The sequence below is a fragment of the Ostrea edulis genome, chromosome 6, assembly GCF_947568905.1.
Source record: "Ostrea edulis chromosome 6, xbOstEdul1.1, whole genome shotgun sequence".
Taxonomy (NCBI): domain Eukaryota; kingdom Metazoa; phylum Mollusca; class Bivalvia; order Ostreida; family Ostreidae; genus Ostrea; species Ostrea edulis.
In genome coordinates, this window is record NC_079169.1 from 68,850,591 (window position 1) to 68,876,483 (window position 25,893).

A 25,893-nucleotide genomic window follows, 5' to 3' on the forward strand; every position below is an offset into this window, starting at 1 on the left:
ATTATTCGTAGCATTGCTCGGCCTTTCCCGTCAAGTCGAGAAAATACTTTTTCCGACTTGAGGGAAAGGGTCGAATTATGAACGCAGAGAAGCTGTAGGTAAAGTTTTTGTTTTCGTGGATATGCAGGATAACCTCATCGGTCTCGGAAATGTTTAGCTCGAGATAAAAGACACTACAGAATCCTCCACATCTGCTTAAATTTGTACTTACATATTTTATTGAAAATTGATATTAATAACAAATCAACTTTATGACAAACGGGATGGTTAGAGTTTCTCCATCGTCAACTTCCCATATTTATGTAGCAACATTCCATTATCACTTGCATATGTTGTTTATATCTCTCGACTGATTCGATACACAAGAGCTTGTTCTAAGTATGATCAGTTTTTAAATCGGAACAGGCTACTGACAAACAAGTTGATGTTACAGGGGTTTCAACAGTTTTGTTTAAAGTCAGCATTTCACAAATTCTATGGTCGTTATGATAATTTAGTTTGCCAATACGACCTGCCATTGGGTCAAACGCTGTCGTAAGAGGCGACTAAATGGGGCGGTCCTTCGGATGAGACAGCAAAAACTGAGGTCCCATCAGGTGTGGCACGATAAAAATCCCTCCGTGCATAAAAGTCGTAAGCGCCGAGCATCGGGCTAAATTTTGCAGCCCTTCACCGGCATTGGTGACATCTCCATATGAGTGAAAAATTCTGAGGGATGTTAAACAATATACAATCATGTTTCATACCGATTGTTAGGCCGTTCTTGGCACACCGATTTTTACTACGGATTACTCCATTACCTGATATGACAAGGGGCTCACGGTGGGCGTGACCTGTCGACAGATGCTTACTCAACCTAGGCACCTAATCCTACCTCTAGTATGTCCAGGGGCAGGGCCGTAAATTACATGGAGGCGGAGGAGGCAGCTGTCTCCTCCAACTTTTGAGCCAAAAAAAATTAAAATTTAAAGTTCATTAGAATTTATGTTGTTTCCAATAACTAAGAACATGATACCTCCCTTAAAAAGCATTCCAAATCTTTCTTTTAGAATGAGTTAGTCAAGTAACATCTTAGAAGGCCCTAGAATCAAGGAGTTTGCACGAAACGTGTTCAGTGTGCACAAAATGTGCTCAGCGTCTGGGCGGCCCCCGCCTAATTTCCTGCCTCCTCCAAATTGAAGGTTAATTTACGGCCCTGCAGGGGTCCGTGTTTGCCCAACTCTTCATTTTATACTCCTAAGAGTTTTTTATGCGATTGGTCACTGTTCGTTATATTCACCTTTCTGAAGTGTAAAAGCCTTGGCATTTTTAAAATTGGCTACATTTCAAAACAACATTTCGAAACAGGTCTACATGTACACTAGGTCCAAGTTATCCTGCAATAGCAGTTAAGAGAACATTCCGATATTTTAAAGCTTCATTTCTTACTCAGCTTCCTGGTCTCGGTATCTCAGTGGTAAAGCGTTCACTACTTAACAGGGCGGACGTGCATAGGTAGTGATTGCTCCTTCACCAAACACTCAGCATTTAGAAATGAGAATCACGGGTCTTTCGGATATGACCTTAAAAAACAGTAGTCCCGTGTTGCGGGAGGCGTTGGCACGTTGGAGAACTGCTACGGCCTGAGCACTAAGCATAGGTCTAAATTTGTGGTGCCCGACCTACGACTGGTGATGTCTCAATATGAGTGAAATACTCTTGAGAAGACATAAAAACAAGTAATTGGAGTTGATGGATTGCTATTTCACATGTCATATTGCGTGGGAATGTCCCATTTAGCAGACCATTCGTTTTGTCTTTTTAAACCATCTCCATTTATTTTCTTTTACACCAATTCACACTGAATGATTTTCCACTATAGATGTTTCTTTGTGAACAATAAAAACAACAAACTTGAAAAAAGAATTATGATCATTTTATTTTATAAATATTTGTTGCAAGAAAAATATTACTAATATTCTCAATACATGAATATCTTGAGGGGAAGAATAACAATTTGTAGAAAGACAAGGACTCTTCATCATCAATACAAATACCACATCCAGGAATACAGGCGACTAATTAAAAACAGACAACGCAGTACAAAAAACAGTCAAAATATTGATCCTAAGAATACCCTAACCACACATAAAATGGATACACAGGTACAAAATGTTAATCATCAAAGGTAATTTAAACCAATACATAATGTTCTTACTGGAATATAAATTTACAAAGTCTGTCCTCTCAAAAGGTATCCACCTTGCTTAGGTATGTATCATTTTATCCAATACTCTGAACTAGTTTTACCCAATTCTGGCTTTTTTTAAATGATGATTAAAATTCACGATCATTGGAAAAACCGCCCCAATTCATTCTTGATTGACTCAATACAAATCTTTGGCCCTTTCTGTATTTCACTATATTGATTTGAGACAAACATCCACCAATAATTGAAAGTTCATTCCAAGCACTGATAAAAAAAAAAAAAAAGGACAAAAATAGAGTTCTGTTGTAGGTTATATATGTACTTTTACAACATACAACACTCCGCAGTGAATTCCACTCTTCGTTTCAAATATACCCTACTATAATTTTAAACATACCCTACTATGATTTTAAACATACCCTACTATAATTTTAAACATACCCTACTACAATTTTAAATATACCCTACTATAATTTTAAATATACCCTTCTATAATAATCTCCCTCTGTTGTTTCTTGATATTTTAACTCGATAATTCAAACACTTATTTTTCCTCTAATGAAAAATAATTTCAGTCTTGAATTTGGTGAATCGCGTAACACCTGGACATTTATATCAACTCTCTTCTTTGATCATCAACATTCAGTATAAACATCTGTGGGTTTGGTACTCTCAATTCTACTCTACAATTAGCCCCATATTAAGTAATTGCCCTTCAATATAATGAACTTGTTTACATATCAATTATGGCAACTTCTAAGAACAGACTTAGAAAATTTGCACTGTCCATACCATTTATCAGAAGGTACATTTCCTGACATTCATTTACATGTCACTTTGTTTTGAAACTAATGTTTCTAGCCAACAATATTCAAGCAACACTAAGTTCAAATCTTGCATGTGTAAAATATCAAAATGCAGACACAACCCTCTTAATGGTTCTTCTTAAGACTTCTACACCAATAATGTCAGCCTTAAAGGAGTATTCATGGGAAATAACGCACATCACAGACTACAGAGCAACACTTAATGCATCAAAAGGGAACCTGAACACATGAACTACACAAAACTGGACAAATGACAAAATCTCTCCAGCAAATGAACAAATACTCCACCAGCATTATCATCACTGCCATTGGGAAACGAGGGCATCATTCACAGACATGTGTTTTTGTACAAATTATTTCATGCATATATATTAAACCTATGAACTGTATGGTTCATGGTAATAAACAATACAATACAGACAATCCAAAAATAACACAGGACACAGAGGAACAGAATGTCTCCATGGAATCAGGCTAACATCAAATGCTGTTCAGAGCATGAGCTGTAGTCATAGCAACAGACACATGATAACGCACCAGTTTACCATAGCAACATAGAGATGGACACACAATGAACACAGTAGATTATCAGAAAGATCAGATACTTCCCTTCAAGAGAAAAAATCTAATCAAAGTTTATGTACATTATGCTCATAATATTATAAACCATTGCTCACCCGAGTTACATTGGTCTTTACTGAGAAATGAATATGATACAGTTGGGCCCCTTATAGAGGCTACAGATTGAGATAAGTCATATGATTTCACACACCCACAGTATATAAAAGTGATTCAATAATGTGAGGCTTTATTTTTCTCAAAGATCATTTTATCCTTATCCTACTGCTATTCCTTGCACCCCGGATTATGGCCCCTGGGACAATGTTTAGATTGAATTTAAAATCACAAACATTTCACATCTAAAAATTTACACTCCTATTAATGCCAGTCCCCAAAAACCCGTAGCCATGATTTGGAAAATTTAAATCTCACAGTTCTTAAATATTGCTCCAAATCAATTTGACACAAATTATAATTTTGCACTTCTTGTGAGGAAATTTTCCAGATTTTTTCCTTTCCTATGTAAAACCTTTAGACCAGAGTTTACATGCAGATGTAATGTGACAATGTAACCTTGTCCTTGAGAAGATCATTTATAAGACATTTTCTATTCATTTAAATTTTTAATTTTTAATTTAAGGTAGCAATTTCTACTTTTTATTTAAATAAATATTTATAAATAAATAAATATTTAAATAATTTAGCAATTAAGAACTTAAATTTTAAACTTAACAGCCATACCCTGGCCCAGAGAGTATTGGTTTGATTAGACTTAGATATTACTTTAAAACAGAGTCTCTTTATTCGTGCATGAGAGAAAGATTTAAAAGATTAAGTTTTCTATTCCTATTTAAAACTTTGGCTCCTTATCATGGCATCACAATTCACAGTCGGGATTCAAAGAATTCACCACATGACACATCCTATTTTTGCTGAATTTTATATTCTTATTTCCCTTTGAAGAGGGAGTGGGCTTTCATGTAAACAAATCTGAGTTCCCTCTACTCTTAACAATGTTTGGTGGCAAGATCAGACTTCAATCAGGAAAACTTTAGTCGAGTCAGCATACAACTAAACTTATATACAATTACAGGAATTCCCGGATCAATAAAAACGTTATGTGCTAAATAAATCAATTACAGGAATTCCCGGATCAATAAAAAAGTTATGTGCTAAATAAATCAATTACAGGAATTCCCGGATCAATAAAAATGTTATGTGCTAAATAAATCAATTTCTACATGGCCACTATACAAGATTCATTTTGCTGGAGCCAGGAAAATTATCCACAATTTTTTCCACATAATCAGTTCGACGATTCAGATTTACTAACACCTCCGTACACTGCAATAACAATAAAAAAAATTTACTGAGTTTAATATAAGAGAGTCTAAGACCTAGAAAATTTACAGAGTTTAATATAAGAGAGTCTAAGACCTAGAAAATTTACTGAGTTTAATATAAGAGAGTCTAAGACCTAGAAAATTTACAGAGTTTAATATAAGAGAATCTAAGACCTAGGAAAACGGGAAAATTGGGAAAACGACAGACTGGTTTTACTAAATGGTTTTTTCTCCATCTTTTTCTCCTTAAGTATGCTTGGAGTTGCCTTACATCCACAATGAGAGGTGATGCAAACAAACACTTTTTTTAATGACTAGTAACTGAAGATCACAACCAAGTTAGATAACTCTGTCTGAAAACTCTCTCTCCACTGGAAGCCAAGAGGAACTGGTTAAGACTGGATAGAATATTCTCGGACGATCCTCATCATAAAATGCAGCACTGCAATAAATGGAGTCATTTTTTGATTGAATATATTGAAATAAACAGAATTTTCAATCGATTACATAAATAGAATTATTACTCAAATTCAAATAAAACATACAGAAAAAAAAAAGATTTATCACAACTGGTATACAATACACAATGTGGTTTAGTTTCAACTTTTCAAAAATCTTATATTCATTCAACAACTGCAAACACATACTGTACTTGTATGATCAAATTAATATCAGCATCACTTCAAGTGTGAAAAAATTATCAAAAACAATTGAAATTATTGACATTCTATGCAAAGGTTTAAAACTGCACAAAGATAAAATTAGTTGTACATATATGAACACCAATGTGTAAGAACTCGAAAGTCCAAGATTCTGTGACGAAACCAATGGAAGCCAACTTCTGTTATATCACGCATTGAGAGTAGTACTGTTACTGTCTAACTGGGTCTCATCAAACGTGTGGAGATCACTTATCACACACACATTACAGAAGACACGAGTGATATCAAGTACATACCATGGAAGAGTTCTGGTAAAAATGATCATTAAATGTTACTGTTACACTTGTGTAGATTACCCAAATTCTACGTGTTTCACTGACCTCGTGAATTTTGAAGTATTACTTTACATGGTGGACTAGGCAAGCAATGAAAACTTACGCTTTCCTTGGATTTATCCCTAGGTTCTCGCTCTCGCTCGCCCCGTTCCCTTGGCCGACCTCTAGCACCTTCAGCAGCTGGCCTTTGACCCTGTGGTTGCTCCTGTTGCTGTCTCTGTTGTTGCTCATTGATTGCTCTCATTGCCCGCTCATCCTCCTCAGCTTGTAGTTTGGCTGCTAGTTCATGACTGGATAATGGAAATACAGGATGAGTATTGTATCAAGTCTGAAGAATACTAATAAACTGCTGCAGATAGTTCAAAAATATTTGTTTTCCATTTCTTTAATGTGTAGGGTATTCTTCATTTTCAAATGCATGAAGAATCATTAAATGTTCAGTTGAACCTGTCTCACATCTGTATATTCCGGATCACTGAATTTTCATGTCCTAATCTCTTTGTGTCATTTTCTGTACACTGCACAATCTAACGCCCTGTCTAACCCGACAAAAAACTTATCTCCCACAGACGACTGTTTTCACTGCACTAAATAATTAACTATAATAATTAAATGCATATACTAAAATTATTTAGCAATAAGCATTGTAAATTTTCTTTGAAATTACTGGTATGCATTATAACTAATAATGAATATAGAGACATGTATGTACTATACACGATCAAGGACAGTAACTCTTACTCTGACATTTGAACTTGTTGTTCCTGCTGCTGGCTGTGTTTCCATGCCAACTCTTCGTCTGTCATTTGTTGTTCTTGTTGTAGAGACATTGCCAGTAAATAGCTACAACACAACAAATTCACATCAAATATTACAAATTGTGTCATGTGTGCACCAGTTCCACTGATTTGTTTCATAAAATACTTCTGTTCACTTTTTTAAAACAATTTATAGAAATCCCTCGTATCTTAACTGTAACGATTATAACCATTCAACCACCTGGCCATCATTTTTAGTCTTATGATAAGTTGTTCAATGAAAGATATAGATGCAAAATAATTGGGGTTCAATTTTCATGGATTTTGTGGGTACTTCACATATTTCAAATCACAACGAAATGCAAAATTTATATGTTTCAATGTAAAGAAAGCATGTCCACTTATGTCCCAACAAAACTGTAAAATCTTGGTGATCCACAAAAATATCTTTAGAAATTACTATATTTGAACAGGAATGAACAGTCCTTTAGTTTTTATTTAAAAAAGATGGTATTTGTTAAAATATCTACAGTTCACTTTTTACGGCTTCAAATTGTACTTGGCCTCATTAAATGAACCAAAAGTAAGTGCTGTTGAGCAGCACAGCCTTTCAGCAGAACACAATAAAAAATAGGTTTGCTTTGTGAATGAAAATGTCACACAATGAGGTATTCCTGATTCAAAAAAAGTTCATATGTTCACCCACAAGCCCTCCAAACATCTGGGTAGCCTTGATATGTTAGAGCTGTCACTGTCCTTTTTTGGTACAGGGTCCAGGTCCCATTAGATAAATATCGATGTTTTGGGTCAAATTGGGAAATTTTACATTTCGGGCCTTGTCGAAAAGCACGACAAGTCATAAGTAAAAAACGAAACTAACACGATTTAAAGTTTTTTATACACACAATGTAACAGTTTGTAATATTGGGAATTTCCAGGTAAGTAAATTGGGAATTTTGGGTTTTTTTCCCAATTGGGAAGGGTCCGTTTATCGGACCCAATTCAAAGAGATTGACAGGCCTGTATGTATGATAGAGGTACAATGACATTCGATGGACCTTGTGTTAGCCTGTAGGAGCACTCTTCCACTACTTGTTATATGGTCCAATTGGAAAAGCTGCACATGAACATCAACTCTGTGATGGTGAGTGAAGAAACAATGATTTATTATAAAACCAAGATGTGTTTGCACAACACTGATTCCATCGTATGTCAGCAAGGTAGTTCTGGTACCCAAAGAAACGCTTTGTCACAAGGAATACACATGTGAATAGCCAATGTCAAAGTTTTTCAAAAGTAGGTCAAGGTCACAAGGTAAAAACTTCTGGTACCAGAAAGAATGGTCTTGTTACAAGGAATACACACGAGAAATGTGAAAGCCCTATCACCAGCCATTCAGAATACACACGAGAAATGTGAAAACCCTATCACCAGCCATTCAGAATACACACGAGAAATGTGAAAGCCCTATCACCAGGGCTGTGTTCAAGATTGTAGCGGCTAGCCTAGGGGCTAGGTATGGTGGCTGATTTATGCCATTTTACCATGTGTTGTCTTTTTGTTATTTTGAGGCGAAAAGTACAAAATGTAGCTGATATTATCATGTTGTCGTTTTTTCGTTACGTCGGGACGAAAAATCGCTAAATATCGTTATGTTGTCTTTTCGCCCTGAAATAAAAAAAAGACGATAAATGTAAAATGACACAAATCAGCTGCCATACCTAGCCCCCTAGCCTAGCCGCTACGATCTTGAACGCAGCCCGGCCATTCACAATACACACGAGAAATGTGAAAGCCCTATCACCTGACATTCAGAATACACACGAGAAATGTGAAAGCCCTATCACCTGACATTCAGAATACACATGAGAAATGTGAAAGCCCTGTCACCTGACATTCAGAATACACACGAGAAATGTGAAAGCCCTGTCACCAGCCATTCAGAATACACATGAGAAATGTGAAAGCCCTGTCACCAGCCATTCAGAATACACACAAGAAATGTGAAAGCCCTGTCACCAGCCATTCAAAAGTTGTGACCAAAGGTTTTAGCAGACAGATAAACAGGCAGACAACAGACCAAAAACTATATCCCGATTATGGGGACATGAAAAATCAATCAGCAGCGATATCGATTTCTATGATTATAGTTTTTAAAAAATTCATACTGTTAGTAGATTCCTAAATTGAAGCAAGCAATCTATTATCACGTAATTTATTATCATGTAATTTAGCAAGAAGCACCATTCTCGAAATAAAATTACTAGCCTTTATTTTCATAAAGTTGAAATATATGTTTAAAAAATTTATCATCTGTCCACTTGCAAATTCATGTTCTCATAATTTTATGTCTGCGAGTCATTTCAAGTTACCGATTACTCTAAGAATCTAGAGTTCTCTATCTTAGTCAGTTAACACTTGTTCAATTTAGTTAAAGTTCTGCTGAAGTCAAACTGACAGTTCTACACCAATGTCCAGCTCATTGTATTCAGTCAGAATGTTAACTTAAAAACTGACACACTCAGGAAGGGCCCTGCCCAAAACTTAATCCAAGTAATACATGTACTAGTGATAACAATACAGAATTCATTTTTAAAAATGTTTGTAATGACGGAGAAAAGTGATCATGGTTATTCCCAGATGTGCATCTCTCCAGGATCAACTATGTTTATAGGAAATATAAAAGCTGTAAGTGTAGTAAACTTAGTAGTCTGATGTAACCTTGACCTTTATCCTCATGAACACTAAAATAGGACTAAAATATATTATGTTTGTCTTTCCTTAATCTATTATATAAGATATAAAAGCTTTCTGTTGAAAAAATATTCAAGATACTGAGTCACAACAAATGTAATGATGGACAAACAGTCAGGCCAAACCTATAGCTTTCTTCCTCTGATAAAAACCACCTTTTTGTAGAATATGAAAGCTATATCTTGAAAACTTTTTGAGATATTGTGTCCCAATGAAAATGTAATAAACCTGGATTGAAGGTCTGCTTGGTCTTGACCTTTGACCTCATGACTCAAAAGATAATTAAATGTAGGTGTATCTTTTTAATAGTCAACTACTTTTGTGCAAAATTAACAAGAGGCCCACAGGTCTTAATAGTCACCCGAGTATTATAGCCCATACTGGGTGTCTCAGATTCGCATTTAAGCCTCACTAGAAATTTGGTGAAGCAACGAAAAACTTCACATTGAATTCTGAATACATACTCTTGATCTACTTGTTCCTCAGAGCCCGGGGGACCGGCGGGGGGTACCAGTGGTTCTGCGAGAGGGGTCGGTTTGGTGTAGGTGTGGAACTGTGCATCTACAAAATAACCATCTCCCTCCACATTGTTGAGTGTCTCCCAGACGACGTTCTTCTCACTCAGAAATCCCTGGTCTGTAACTAGCAGGAACAGTTCACTCTGTAAATGTACATACACATGTAAAAGTCGCAGGACATCAGCCTGACCTAACAAGAAGGAAACTACGGACTTTGACAACAAGAGGTGCATTGTATATGGGCCTGAAGTATCAGACAATGAAAACTTAAATCAGAAGTGTTGATGTGGGAATGAATGCACAATTCTAAACTCTGAAAACTGAATGATCAATGTCAATTTTTTTATGGTGATCAAATGTGCTGTTCTTTTGTGTGTGTTGTTTTAAATTATTTTTTTAAAGTCTCTCTACAACTAAATTAAGGAGACAAATATTTCAAACTTTATTCGTCAGTAAATATTGAGGTTTCTAGTCATAAACAACCATTTGTGCCCAGAATAAATTTCTGATACTTCTACAATACATAGTAATGGCCATAAGGAATGGTATAAATTTCTGATACTTCTACAATACATAGTAATGGTCATAAGGAATGGTATAAATTTCTGATACTTCTACAATACATAGTAATGGTCATAAGGAATGGTATAAATTTCTGATACTTCTGCAATACATAGTAATGGCCATAAGAAATGGTATAAATTTCTGATACTTCTACAATACATAGTAATGGTCATAAGGAATGGTATAAATTTCTGATATTTCTACAATACATAGTAATGGCCATAAGGAATGGTTTTTATTGTTCAACTGTACCTATGTAACTTATTCTGTCAAACAAAATCTGGCCGCACTATACCCCAATCTGTCAAATAAATCAGGCTGCACAATACCCCAATCTGTCAATTAAATAAGGCTGCACTATGCCCCAATCTGTCAAGTCAAATCAGGCCGCACTATACCCCAATCTGTCAAATTAAATCAGGCCGCACTATACCCCAATCTGTCAAATAAATCAGGCTGCACTATAACCCAATCTGTCAAATCAAATCAGGCCGCACTATACCCCAATTTGTTAATTAAATCAGGCTGCACTATACCCCAATCTGTCATATACATCAGGCTGCACTATACCTCAATCTGTCAAAAAAATCAGACAGCACTATACCCCAATCTGTCATATAAATCAGGCTGCACTATACCCAATCTGTCAGTTAAATCAGGCCGCACTGTACACCAATCTGTCAGTTAAATCAGGCTGCACTATACCCAATCTGTCAATTAAATCAGGCCACACTGTACACCAATCTGTCAGTTAAATCAGGCTGCACTATACCCAATCTGTCAATTAAATCAGGCCACACTGTACACCAATCTGTCAGTTAAATCCGAATAATCTGTCAGATAAAATCATATTGTACTGATTCTGGTCATGTGTGAATGACTGATTTAAAGTCTTACTAATTGTGGCCCAGGAATTGATTGTGTATACACACTTATACTGTACTTACAACAGCTAATGAAATTATTCAGGCAGAATCACTCTGAATGATGTGCCTTAAAAATAAAATACTTTATCTTAACAAAACCAGGAGCTGTATCACAGTACCTATCAACAAGGCAATGCTTAGTCCCTAAATGATATTAACATTGTAAACTTAGAGATTTCATACATGGTGCCTAATTTATTTAGCTAATTAAGAATCCCCTATGATTCTCCCATCCCCATCCCAAACCTTAAGTAACATATGCATGACTAGAGACACTTGTCCCTCTCTAAGTTTTCACATTGCAATTCAATTAACACATTACTCCAATAACAACTATTATTATTCATCTTCATAAAAACAAAGTGATGTTTTCCTGCCTCCTTCCTTAGCGGAGCAGCCCAGAAAATTTTTTCTGAGGCCCAATGAAGGTGAATCAGTGAAGATTAAATAATTACAATGTAAAAATATTCAACATCATTCCAATAATTTTCAAGTTTTTGTAGCGGTGAGTGACAGTTTTGAGTTTTTTGATTATGTAGTAATCTTTTAATTACACATTAAGTGTCAGCAGTATAAGTCATGGCAGAATTATAGTACACAAATGCAAATATTGTCATGTTCTCATTAACAAGGAGTGCTGTAAACGTTGTTACTTTCAATGTGACAGATAAAACGACATTTCGACTGCAGATTTCCTTGGTGACGTCGAGTCCACAGAAGACATGTGATGAAATATTTAGGACATGGATGGGACTAATTTTTCTTCCATTTTGTCTGTGATTCTGTGTGTGGTTCTTACTGATATACAAACAGGTTGGTAACTCCATTCATCTTTCATGTCTTATTAGGAGGCAGTCCACATATTGATATACATGACAATTGTATGTCTGTACAGTTTGATTTAATCACTGTAGTACAAAATCTGACAATGTCTATTCTAAAAAATAGCATATCTAGTGTTGATTGGCCATAAAATCTGAAGGTCATAATGATGATTGGAAATAAAAATGAGGCTTCCAAAAAATGAAAACTTAATGTTTAATGTCGTCAATTCAAAATATATCAAACATGATAAAATTGAATGTTATTCCTTTTTTGACATTGATCTTATTGGTGTTTAATATATGACCCCATGACCCTGACTTAGGTAGGTCATATCACAGTCATGACCACCTGAATCAGTGGTCAGTGAGTCACTGTACTACATCACACGGATGTGAATGTACAAGTATGTCTTATGAATATACATGTATTGATATTCTCATGACTTTGCATGGATTAGATCCCTCTTCTTCAAAACTAACAAAAAAATTATTGACAATTGGAAAGAATAAGACTTGTATTAATTTACCTGATCAGAACATGAAAGGAAAGTACAAAACTAGATTCTGTCCATGGATATCAAAAATATATTACAAAAATTCTGAATATGTTTGTAACTTAATACATGTACACTGTACTGTAGGATTAAACCTGATAGGCTAACTATAGCAAAATCTAGCTCCAGTAAGAAGTATTGTATCCAAGGTGCCTGTAGAATGTCAAAAAAATCAAAGTGAAAATAACTTAAAGGGAAAGTAATGGCAACCATTTTGTTCTCAAAATCTCTCAATGGCTTAGGAATATATGTTAATGACTACTAAAACATTTATGTCATACAAATACAAGAAACCCAATAAAATTATGTTAGATAACCGCTTATAGTTCAAAGAAATATAAAAGGAAAGGGAGGGGCTATGTGAAAACTATGTGAATTTAGTTTTTTGTCAGACATTGAACTTTTGATCTCGCCACTTATCAAAATGAAGTTAAAATAACTAACTCTGATTGTAACAAGTAGCTTAAATATTGGCTAACACCTCATTTTTTGTATGTATTACCATCATTTTAAAATATTAGAAGTCATTTCTGCTGGAAATATAAATGATCAAAATGCAACTTTTATCCGTAAAATTCCACAGTTTTTTCTGTGTATTATTTCAGTTGATGCCGGTAAATGCTTACAAGACGCCCAGCGCCTGTGTCTAACACAGTCAGCGGGACTGATCCAGGCCGTCAGAGAACGCAAGGCTGTCTGTAGGTGAGGCACTAACCTCACTTAATCTATCTTATAATTCATTTACTTCATTAATTTATTTCATCCTGAAACTTTGAAGGAATCGAAACAAGCACATATTGCTAGAAAATAAAGCAATGACACAGGGTCTTATGTTTCTCCTCACTCCATTACGAAATTATTTTTAACCTTTTATCATTGACCTTGACGGCTTTAGTTTAGGATCATGACACATGGAATCAACACAAGCAACCTCTGTGCTACGGGTGAACTCCTAATTCTCTCCAATACAAAGTTATAGCCTGGAACAAATACTTTGAACTATTCTTAACCAATGGCATTAACTTTGGCCAATGACCTTGGTCCAGAGTTATGACACAAAGTTTGGTCATAAGCAACCTTTTGTCAAGTACACATGTACTAGATTCAATTACTTTCTAGCGACCTTGACCTAATTTAATTGACCCCGATTCAACATCATGACATATTTTCTGGTTAGTCTTTGTACCTAGTATGCAGTTCTATATGTCTTCACCATACAACGTTGGCATGACCCAAACAGTTATTTCTAAGCCTTTTTAGCCACATTCAGGTCAGGTCATGTTGTCTCTAGTCACAAACAAGTCCTGTTCCAAGTGTGAGTTTCTACTTTCTCATGATTACTGTTATAAATTGCCTGCAACAAATATTTCAAACTCTGATCTTATGCCCTGGCCAAATGGAGGGGCAGGATGTGCAGATAGACTTAAGTCTTGGTGATTCCAAATTACTCCTCTACGCTTTGTTCTCAGGAGTACAATCAGGGAAACTTGAAGGGGCAGGTTCATTTTTAAACAGGATGTGTTTGTGAAACACAAATGCCCCCGATAATGGCCAATTCCAAAGATGACCAAGGTCACAAAGACAAATATCTTGGTATCAGTAGAAAGATCTTGTCACAAAAAATGCTGATGTGTAATATGAAGCTCTAATATTTACCATTTAGAAGTTATGACCAATGTCAAACTTTTTAAAAGTAGGTCAAATGCCAAGGTCAAAAGGTTTAGTACCCATGGAAAGGTCTTGTCACAAAGAATACTCATGTAAAATATCAAAGCTCCAGCACTTACTGTGCAAAAGTTATTAGCAAGGTTAAAGTTTTTAAAAAGTAGGTCAAACTCCAAGGTCACAGTTACAGGGTCAAAATGTTGGTACCCACGAAAAGGTCTTGTCACAAGGAATACTCATGTGAAATATCAAAGCTCTAGCATTTACTGTTCAAAAGTTATTAGCAAGGTTAAAGTTTCAGACAGAATTACAGATTTACAGAATGAGAGACAGGACAAAAACAATATGCCCCCCGATCTTCAATCTCGGGGGCATAAAAATACATTTATCATTGAATTAAAATCCAATTAATGTACAAGTTTTAAGAAACAAGTACATATATGTACGGTACTTTTTTCAGTGCCTATGCAGATTACGACTCCTGTATCAAAGCTTCCATTACCAAACTGGGGTGTCGCCTGGCCCCAAATGAGGCAGACCTGTACGAGATTGATATCACAAACATCTATACCAAATATCCCTATGGATGTACCAAAACAGAGAGTGGTAAAGGCATACATTGAGTTTAATATATCATACACAGAACGGATATATACCCGAGTTTTGTCCACACTATGAAGACTGACATGATTTTACACTTGAATGAAATGTACACACTGACATTCCAGTGAGTAACTCGTCTTTTTATATATATCTATTATTCACAGGTTGGATAGCATCACTGACAGCCAAATCATCAGTCACCAGGATGCTGTTAGTATCACGAACATCACTCAGCCTCATGACCATTGCACTGGGATTTATCCTGTGTTTATAACTCAGGTTCACAAACTGTTATTGTTGAGCTCAAACAGTTCACTGTGATATATGGTAATTCTTCAATGTTGTATATTGTATGTGTATAGATATATCAATGAAATCATAAACTAGTATTTAAATTTCCAATGTTTTTGCCTTTGAATCTTTATATATTGTATTGATAGCCATTTCCTTACGAATCTGTTGCAGTTTGTAAACAATGCGCATATGGATCAGTGATGGATATATGTCTCTTATAGTTCTGTATGAAAAAATATCAGATAGTTCCCAAATGGACCTCAAACTGTGATATTTTCTTCATACAAAACTGTATGAGGGGAGGATACTGACACGGTCTGCTATTATAATCAATATCACATAGCTCACTTAATATCGGACAGAAATAGGTAAACTCTTAGACTGAATGAACAAAGGAATGACTTCACAGCAATGTTTTAATGATAAACATAGTATGTCTACTTCACAAAGTATGCTGGTACGAAGCTTTGCATTTCATACAAGCATGTACCCTGAGGCTCATGTATTTTCAATAACAAAATTTATTTCTTAATTAAATTTCATTATCTGTGTAATGGCTAGTCCACTCAATTAAACCTGACACACTTTAAAACTTCTTTTTATTTTGAGTAATCTGCCCCTGATTCAACAATCACGGTGTGTTCATTAACTGAGTGCCCACTAGATGTACACATTGTTGGTAAAGAGATATCAATATTGCCTGATAATCTTGCTGTTGTGTGTTCAAATCCCGCTGGAACTTTTGTGTCAAGAAATCAAATTTAATTTCAAGAAAAAAAAATTCTTGCAAACAAGTACTGTAAAAGTGGTCATTTACATTGGAGGTTAACTACGTGTTTTTCCATGTCCATTACACGTGTGTGTGTGGGGGGGGGGGGGGGGGGATATGCGGTAACTAAATTGAATATATATCATATCAAATATATATATAACTCTACGCTTGGGGGAAATTTATGTGCTTATTACGTGACCGCGTAATTAGTGTAAATCCCCCCCCCCCCCCCCCCCCCCCCCACGTAAATAACCACTTTTACAGTACTGATGCTGTAGCTATATGTTTCTTTGTATATCCATGACTTATCAGACAAGGGTTTACCGACATAAATTATTCAATCAACGTACCAGACCTCCTTAAGATTCCAGAATGTGACTTAAACAACGTACCAGACCTCCTTAAAGGACTATTTCACGATTTCCCCCCAAATTTTGTTTTTCACATTAAACAATCAAAATCTACAGTCTAATATGTTTAGAAGGTTTCACAAAAATATCAAGGTTATTCATCACGACAGAAGCTCATTATAGAGAGTTAATTATTTGTTTTGAAAAAAATATTGATGTGTGTTATTGTTTACGAAGTTTTCAAAATAAATGGATATTGATCCAAGTTTATCATATATATCACATCTCAAGTATACTGTAGGTAAAATGTGTCATTTAAAACTTAAAATTTGTGATTGTGCAAAATGAAAATGCTTTAAATTACAGAATTAATGTTTCACTGGTTTGTTTGTTTACATAAAAAGACTCGAGTCTTTGTTTACATAACACAGAATCAAAGCTAAAATATTGCTCTTATCTTCGCATTCAGACGGTCCAAACTTTGGTTGTCAACATTCAATGAGTTATATTTTCAATTTTTAACATCAAAAATGAAAAGTATTTCTTTCTAACAACATGAACCAGTCCCTTTAAGATTCCAGAATGTAACTTTAACATCTGTAAAGCCCCAGATCATCTGCTGCTCAGAGAATAAAGTGCACCGCTGTGGCACATGACAAGCCCGTCAGATGTTTATTCATTATAAACAGATAAAAGTGCATGACACAAAATCATGTCTACCTTAATATTGGTGCAAAGATTGCACCAAATATCTTTGATTTTAGGTTATTCCTTGTAATGTGTTTATTGCACATTGCAATTGACTTGTCAATGTATCTCTTAAATTATTCAAATAACTAAAAGAAATATTCCAAAACATATTTTCATTTCATTACACAGATTTAGATGATTTCTTTCATACGGTATGAATTACTTATTTTGAGTTGTACAAAGATTGTATTCATTCATCTTTAACTGGAAAAATGTAATCTAGCTCTTATCAAAATGATCTTCGAATCCCCAGCTGAACTCTGAAACATCATGACTTACTCCCAAGGGGCTAATGGAATCTTAATATTGGACAGACAGATTAAACTTCAAACACCATCAGCTTAGATTATCATTCCCATGAGACAATTCCTGTATCTGTTCTGTGATGTGCTTGTTAAGTCTTTGAAAATTTTGTAGTAAAATACTGCACATATTTATATTATTAATGTTAGAAACAAAATAAGTATTCATATTAATTGTTATGTAGCTACATTTTATGAAAAGAAAAAAAAAGTGTATTTTCCTGATGAAATGATTATTGAACAAGGTTGAACATTTCTCTCAAACTTATGTAGGGATTACCTCCCTTAAAATATTGGGTTTTTTTAAATACTAAACATTTTAAAAGTTTTAACTTAATTGTAAAGTTGTAATGAGCCCAAAAAAGAGTTATGCCATATCATCTTAATTGTAGGTCACAATGACCTTGATTTAGGGCGCGACACACCTTCTTCTTAAGATGCATAAACTTTTTGATGATTCTAGATAGGATTTTACCATATTTGGCCATATTGTCTTAATCAAAGGTCAATGTGACCTAACTTTAAAGTGCAACCCACCCTCTACCCAAGATGTATCAGCTGAAAAAGTTTGATTACTCTAGGTCTCATAGTATTTAAGCTACAAGCAGGACACAAAGTGGGACAGACGGACAGACAGACAGACAGACAGATGGACGAACAAGATTGCCACACCATAATAAGTCCCGTCTAAAGATGGGTGTATAAAAATGTCTTCTTCAAAGAAAAGTCTACTGCTCAGAGAAAACGGAGTTGTTGTCTGTCATTTCTGAACACTTCTCAAAACTTAGAGTGTCCTTGGACAAGGTTTGTCAACATGACCTGTGACACAGGTTAATGCATAATAAATATACTAATGGTAGTTCATAATAATACATATACTGTTAGTAGTTCACCGACCTTTTGCTTGTACATGGTACTGAAATGGTTGTTTCTAAAGAAAACACACAGCTGGTTCTCTTTGACTGTGGAATTGAGTTCATACAGGCCGTGGTAAGTTAGCTGGGAGGCTGTTCTGTCCAGGAATGCTTCTGCCAGCAGAGCTGAAGGAGAAAATTACTTACTGAATGTCGGTCCAAATCAAAATTTCAAGAATCTCTCACAGCGTCATGAAAACATTTAGAGTCTTTTATCAATATGTCTAAAGCTACACTAACAGTAGTCCTACTAAACAGAAAACCTTAGAGAACCCTGGGGATTTTTAATTATTACTAGTGTGTGAAGTTTCACTACATAGATCATTAACGACCTAGTGCAAATGATAATCAAACTAACAAATTTCCATTCATCTATACCCCGTTTCATTCAATTTATTGAAGAAATGTGCTCTCCCTTCGCTGCAATTTTATTTCTGTAATCTGTATTCAAATATAAAATTGGAATTATCACGAAGCTTTCAGTTCCTTGATATATTAATTAAATTGGGATCAAGATTACAGAAATTAACAACCAGTAAAAGGAGAACAATAAAATGAAGAAAATGGGTTACAGATGGATGAAAATTCATTAATATGTGTAATATTATCGATAATCAATGTAGTCAAACAGTGTCCACACTTGTCATAATTAAAAATCCCCAGGGTTCTCTTAAGGGTTCTCTGTTTAAAAGGACCCAACTAACAGTATTCTTGTTCAGGTCAGGATTGAATTCGAGATATTTTATGTAACAGTTCACCACTCGACCAAAATTATTCGATTTGAACATATCATATAACATATAGAAAGGGATTGGATACAAGAACATTTAATGTCCTCTCCCTACAAAATTATATATAACATAAAGATACCATTATATGTGTGATATGCATAAGCAAAGGTCAAAAGCAGACTAATAAGAATAAGTTATTGGAGTGTATCACAATATTATAGATATGTCAGTGTAAATCAGAAAAGATCTGACTTGATGTTACTATGTAACTACAAAAAAGATATGTGGATGGGTGAATGAGTGGGTTTGTGCATGCATGTTCGTTTGGGGAGGGGGGGTATAATAATGTCAAAATTATTCAGTAGAATTAGTACAATACATTATTTGTGTTTCCAACAAGAATTAATCCCCTTTTATATGATGTGAAACGTATAAATTTTCAGCGATTTTTATGGTCTTTTGAATTTGTAAAACTAGTTTTCATAAACACAAATTCTTAAAAATACTTATGTCCTTTAGCAAAAGATTAAAAAAAATTTGATGCACACAACTAAGTTTTACGGCTATTTGATCCACATTTGCAATGAATAAACATACAACTTCATAAACAAAGTCAGTAGCGAATTTTTGCAATTCATCTGCTGAATGAAAATTATATTTTCACCTGTGTTATTTTCACACTGTTATGATAGGGAAAAAAATGTTTCTGAACTTTGGATAGAGAATTTATTTTCACTCACACAAAACACAATTTTAAAAAACAATTTGTATTTTATAAATACACTGTTGTAAATATATATATAAAAAAAATATTTTGTCCAACTTCTGAAGTAGATTAGATATATGACTGTAGTTAAATACCAAATGTTTACTTCCTTTAGCAGCTGATACAATATTTGATGTTATCATGAAAAAGCTCTCTCTCTTAATAGTCTTTACTTCTTGGTATCCATTTTAATTTCCCCGATTTCCTGATCACGTAAAAGGAATACAATTTCGATTCTCTACACTTAAGTTTTTAGGTGTTTGTACAATTATATCATTGCAATAAATACAGTTAAACTTCCATATCTCCAACACCAATATCTCGAATACAATGGATATGTGATTCGGAAGTCCCAACCTTTTATTCTTCATGTGTTTTACCCTCGATATCTTGAATCCTCGGATATCTGAAGTTTTTTCTTGGTCCCATCGAGATAACAAGGTTTGACTGTACTGATGATAGAGACTTCCCAAACATACCATTGTTCCTATCATATACAGTATAAACATTTCACAAAACCTTTCCACTTTCACACAATACACATATAGATTTACCCTTATCAAGTTTGATGGGGAGATCAGCTACTAGACGCTTTCTTGTGCACTGTTAGTTCAGATGTGTAGATTAGGGGTTAGTCTTGCCGTGGCAGAACTAAGACCTAACTGGGCATGTGCACCACTAAATGGGATTATTTCTGCTTATGACCTTGAATCCTTAACACTTGTCCTCGGCTGTACCTTGGTTAACCAGCTCTTCCTCCTCCGAGCTGCGATCACCAATGATTTTCTCCACCAGCTGGTTGTAGCTACAGTTGCCTACGGCCTCAACGGTTTTCATGTCCTGGGGGTCGACAAGCCAGCCATGGTACAGGGGAATCCCCAGCAAGTCAAAGATGATACACTCAGGGGTGTACTCAAAATCCTGGATCCTGAAATATTTGTCACAGCTATATTGTCTGCTCTAACTCATGCAAACTAAACCATATTTACATTTGAGGCAGTTTAAACATTATAAACCACAAAGTGATTTATAAATTATAAAAGAGCATAAACTGTTCCAACTTACATTATCTCATATAAAATGAGTAGAAATTACATTTATTACTTATAATTTAATATAGTAAAATGCATTGGATGTAATTTGATGAATAGTTCCACAGGAAATATTAATTTTACATGAGGTGGAGCAATATAGATTTAGTAACAAAATTGAAACAACCAATATTGTCACATAAGTCCCAGGACATCATACGGTGTTGATGTAGTCAAATGAACCAATCAAATTGCATTTTACAAATGAAATTAAATTTTTACAATAACTTGAATAAGGAGGATCATAAATGCTATTTGATAGAACAATGTTAAAATGATCTTTGTTTTCCAGTTCAGAAGTACTTATCAGGAAGGACTCCATATAATAACTGTCAGTCTTTCGGGGGGCCATAGAAATAATGAATTTTCTATAAATTTATTTCACAAGAAAGAACATGTCCATTTCAGTTTCACATAATTTGTCTCTGATAATCAGTTATCTTGGAATAAGCAGCATCAAAAGTAATGTAATTCTCAACTCCACTAAAATTTACTAGATAAAATGCTGATTTGTGAACATTTTTCACATGTAAAGTGCAGCTTTGGAAAAACAAAATCTTTCTATCACATAATTATGCACTGAAAAGATAAGTTATCAAGATACAACTATAAAGTTTGTCCAGGCCTTTATTAACACAATTTTTTAGATTACAATGTTCAACACGTAAACGCTTAGTATGAACTTCCTGTATGAATTAGTCATTTATCAGACCTACCCTTTAAATATAACATTTACATCTAGTATTAGACCTACCTTGTAAATTGAACATTTACATCTAGTATCAGACCTCCCTGTAAATATGACATTTACATCTAGTATCAGACCTACCCTTTAAATCTAATATTGACATCTAGTATCAGAACTACCTTGTAAATTTAACATTGACATCTAGTACCAGACCTACCCTTTAAATTTAATATCTACATCTAGTATCAAAACTACCCTTTAAATTTAATATCTACATCTAGTATCAAAACTACCCTTTAAATTTAATATCTACATCTAGTATCAGACCTACCCTGTAAATCTAATATTGAGTATCAGACCTACCCCTTAAATTTAACATTTACATCTAGTATCAGAACTACCCTGTAAATTTAACATTGACATCTAGTATCAGACCTATCCTGTAAATCTAATATTGAGTATCAGACCTACCCCTTAAATTTAACATTTACATCTAGTATCAGAACTACCCTGTAAATTTAACATTGACATCTAATATTGATCAGACCTATCCTGTAAATCTAACATTGTAATAATATTATCAGACCTACCCTGTAAATCTAACATATTATAACATTTATCAGATCTACCCTGTAAAACTAACATTGAAACATAACATTTATCTGACCTGCCCTGTAAATCTAATATTGTAATATAATATTTATCTGACCTGCCCTGTAAATCTAATATTGTAATACAGTGGAACCCCGTTATTACGTTCCCCCTTTATTACGTTAGTCCGCATATTACGTTGGAATTTCAAAGCACAAAACCATTTCTTAACAAACCTATATAAAATAGACCTCGTTATTACGTTGTCCTAAAATGCCGGGACTCGGTATTACGTTGTAAAAATTCCGACAAAAACGTAATAAACCCCTAATTATTCAATAATGATTCTCAAAATAATAAGCCATTCACACCTTGACTGCCCGAGGCAGTCACCACGTAAATTTCCTGGTCTGTTTGGGGATTAGAGACGCTCGACTGATCACGCTTCGATAGATCTAGTGACATCAATACAGGTGAATACCCCGTATAGAAGCCAGTGATAAACAATTAAATAATGTTTATTTAGAAATTGTACTCTATGAAATTTACTTCATTTTACATATTTTGATAATCAAAGAAATAATTTTTCAACCACCTGCGTGTTCAGCATAGTGTGATTACCTTCGCTATTAAAAGTCTATTCACGGACAGTTTTGGTACCAAACAAGAAAGATTTATCGTAGCAATGTTACAACCACTTGGGTAACTGCTTGGACATAGGTGACTAAAGGTGTTCAATTAAAAAAATTGTTCGTTGTTTGGACATGCAGCTTGGGTGTTCGTAACTCTCGTCCATACATACACCAATCTATCGGCCGACTCGTGCACGGCATTTACTTCAGTGAATATTTTAAAATCCCTTGATGCGCACGTGATTTTAGTGCCATCATTTAGCGTTATAAATGAAATCTTCGTGCATCAATATATTTTTTTTTATGTGGATTGCGCTTAAATTGTTCTCCGTGCATGTTTATCGTTGGTGAGAAGTGTGTAAGTGTTGGGTATCGTGTGCGTTTTGTGTCTATAGTTTTTTTTTTTTGGGTGGGATTTTTTTATTGTGTTGTGTATTGTGTAATTAGAGAACTTAATAAAAACGATGTTTTGTTATTTTTTTTAAATACGAATGTTGAATACGAACCGGAACGAGTTATTGAGAGAAATTTACATGAACGCATTGTTTTAAAGTTGAACAAAATGGCGGTCCAAACGAATGCAGAAAAAGCAACGTTTATCAAAACATCCTTATGTATCCTACACCGAAATAAAGAAAAGGGATAAGAACATGAAGAATTACGGACATTAAAGATAAGATGTAAATAAAACAAAGTATCATATTCTTTTAAACAAAGAAACAGTAAAGATATATTCACACACCCCTTCACGGAGTACCAACGGACGATATACAATTTCCAAATGATAATTTTAACGGATTTCACTGGGAACGTTTATTACGTTGACCCCGGTATTACGTTATTTTATCGTGACAAAATGGAAAACGTAATAACGGGGTTCCACTGTATAACATTTATCTGACCTGCCCTGTAAATCTAATATTGTAATATAACATTTATCTGACCTGCCCTGTAAATCTAACATTGAAATGTAACATTTATCTGACCTACCCTGTAAATCTAATATTGCAATATAACATTTATCATTCAGACCTACCCTGTAAATCTAACACTGTAATGTAACATTTATCAGACCTACCCTGTAAATCTAACATTGAAACATAACATTTATCTGACCTGCCCTGTAAATCTAATATTGTAATATAACATTTATCTGACCTGCCCTGTAAATCTAATATTGTAATATAACATTTATCTGACCTGCCCTGTAAATCTAATATTGTAATATAACATTTATCTGACCTGCCCTGTAAATCTAATATTGTAATATAACATTGATCTGACCTACCCTGTAAATCTAACATTGAAATGTAACATTTATCTGACCTACCCTGTAAATCTAACATTGAAACATAACATTTATCTGACCTACTCTGTAAATCTAACATTGTGATGCAAGGTGAAGATAACGAACAATGATCAATCTCATAACTCCTATAAGCAATACAAAATAGATAGTTGGGCAAACACGGACCCCTGGACACACCAGAGGTGGGATCAGGTGCCTAGGAGGAGTAAGAATCCCCTGTGATATAACATTTATCAGATCTACCCTGTAAATCTAACATTGTAATATAATATTTATCAGACCTACCCTGTAAATATAACACTGTAATATAACATTTATCAGACCTACCCTGTAAATCTAACATTGTAATATAACATTTATCAGACCTACCCTGTAAATCTAACATTGTAACATAACATTTATCAGACCTACCCTGTAAATCTAACATTGTAATATAACATTTATCAGATCTACCCTGTAAATCTAACATTGTAATATAACATTTATCAGACCTACCCTGTAAATCTAACATTGTAATAATATTATCAGACCTACCCTGTAAATCTAACATTGTAATATAACATTTATCAGACCTACCCTGTAAATCTAACATTGTAATAATATTATCAGACCTACCCTGTAAATCTAACATTGTAATATAACATTTATCAGACCTACCCTGTAAATCTAACATTGTAATAATATTATCAGACCTACCCTGTAAATCTAACATTGTAATATAACATTTATCAGACCTACCCTGTAAATCTAACATTGTAATAATATTATCAGACCTACCCTGTAAATCTAACATTGTAATATAACATTTATCAGACCTACCCTGTAAATCTAACATTGTAATGTAACATTTATCAGACCTACCCTGTAAATCTAACATTAACATCTAATCCAGTCTGTAACTTGTGTATAACAGCCATGGCATCATGCATGTTTTGCTCAAAATTCAGCTGAACATCCTCTGTGCTATTCTACAAACACAGTATAAACCTCCAATAAACATTATTTATAAAAAAAAAAAAAAACTACTCTGATCTAAAATTATGATGTCTAAACAAGGTCTATGGGCGGCAGCCACATTACTTTACATAAGCTGTTGCATTTTCCCAAGTTAAGCCTAAAACTCCCAAGTGAAATCTCACCATTTCCCTGGGAGTCAAAAGTGTGGACAAACTAAAATTTACACAGTCTGATTAAAACCAGACAATAGGAGAAGGGGGGCTGGTTTTAATCAGACTGAAATTTACACTACACGAGAATACTAGCACATTAATTTAAAATATTATACCCTTGTGGTTCTATATAAAACTTTGAATCCCTCTTGTGGCCCCATCTAGTGCAAAGAGTCATGGTGTGAACATTTGAATTTACAGTAATTAAGGACACACCCACCAACCTTTAAAACATTAATGCCTGGAATATTAGGCCAATTAAAATTAATTGATAGATTATCATCCCCACCCGACTCTCAAAAAAGGGCCTACCACGTTGTTTTTTTTTTTATTTTATCAAAAATTACGATTTCAAACAAACTTGCTTCCCAGTGACTTGAAGTTGAGTGAATGATTAAAGTCACAGAATGTTGGTTTTATATCTTCTACCAAGGATTCTTTGAATGTTAACT

General features: G+C 34.5%; 2 protein-coding genes across 6 annotated transcripts in view; one reads left to right on the plus strand and one right to left on the minus strand.

The window, feature by feature from the left end:
• Window positions 1–1,900: 1,900 nt before the first annotated feature.
• LOC125683100 (ubiquitin carboxyl-terminal hydrolase MINDY-2-like) overlaps window positions 1,901–25,893 on the minus strand; it is a 29,129-nt gene continuing 5,136 nt past the window's right edge. For all 3 annotated transcript variants that reach the window (XM_056140622.1, XM_056140621.1, XM_056140620.1), the window contains 7 exons: window positions 25,134–25,240; window positions 20,699–20,889; window positions 18,448–18,590; window positions 9,893–10,089; window positions 6,658–6,759; window positions 6,020–6,206; window positions 1,901–5,361 (listed from right to left, as the gene is read on the minus strand). In XM_056140622.1, coding sequence (XP_055996597.1) covers window positions 5,347–5,361; window positions 6,020–6,206; window positions 6,658–6,759; window positions 9,893–10,089; window positions 18,448–18,590; window positions 20,699–20,889; window positions 25,134–25,240 — 942 coding nt within the window. In that variant the 3' untranslated portion in view covers window positions 1,901–5,346. The remainder of the gene's footprint in view (window positions 5,362–6,019; window positions 6,207–6,657; window positions 6,760–9,892; window positions 10,090–18,447; window positions 18,591–20,698; window positions 20,890–25,133; window positions 25,241–25,893) is intronic.
• LOC125683101 (uncharacterized) lies at window positions 11,801–15,484 on the plus strand. Of its 3 annotated transcripts, none has more exons than XM_048923889.2 (5): window positions 11,801–11,941; window positions 12,104–12,249; window positions 13,420–13,516; window positions 14,940–15,085; window positions 15,247–15,484. In XM_048923889.2, the coding sequence occupies exons 2-5, from the start codon at window positions 12,180–12,182 to the stop codon at window positions 15,354–15,356; spliced, it is 423 nt and encodes a 140-aa protein (XP_048779846.2). In that variant the 5' UTR covers window positions 11,801–11,941; window positions 12,104–12,179; the 3' UTR covers window positions 15,357–15,484. The 3 variants fall into 3 exon arrangements, with proteins under 3 accessions (XP_048779846.2, XP_048779847.2, XP_055996598.1); XM_048923890.2 differs by having other exon boundaries at window positions 11,806–11,941; window positions 12,127–12,249; XM_056140623.1 differs by having other exon boundaries at window positions 11,849–12,249.

Excerpts from the sequence above, each read along its gene's own strand:
- LOC125683101 (XM_048923889.2), top strand. The coding sequence starts at position 12,180 with ATGGATGGGACTAATTTTTCTTCCATTTTGTCTGTGATTCTGTGTGTG. Across the intron at positions 12,250-13,419 it reads TCTTACTGATATACAAACAG|TTGATGCCGGTAAATGCTTA; the intron begins GTTGGTAACTCC and ends GTATTATTTCAG. Across the intron at positions 13,517-14,939 it reads GAACGCAAGGCTGTCTGTAG|TGCCTATGCAGATTACGACT; the intron begins GTGAGGCACTAA and ends TACTTTTTTCAG.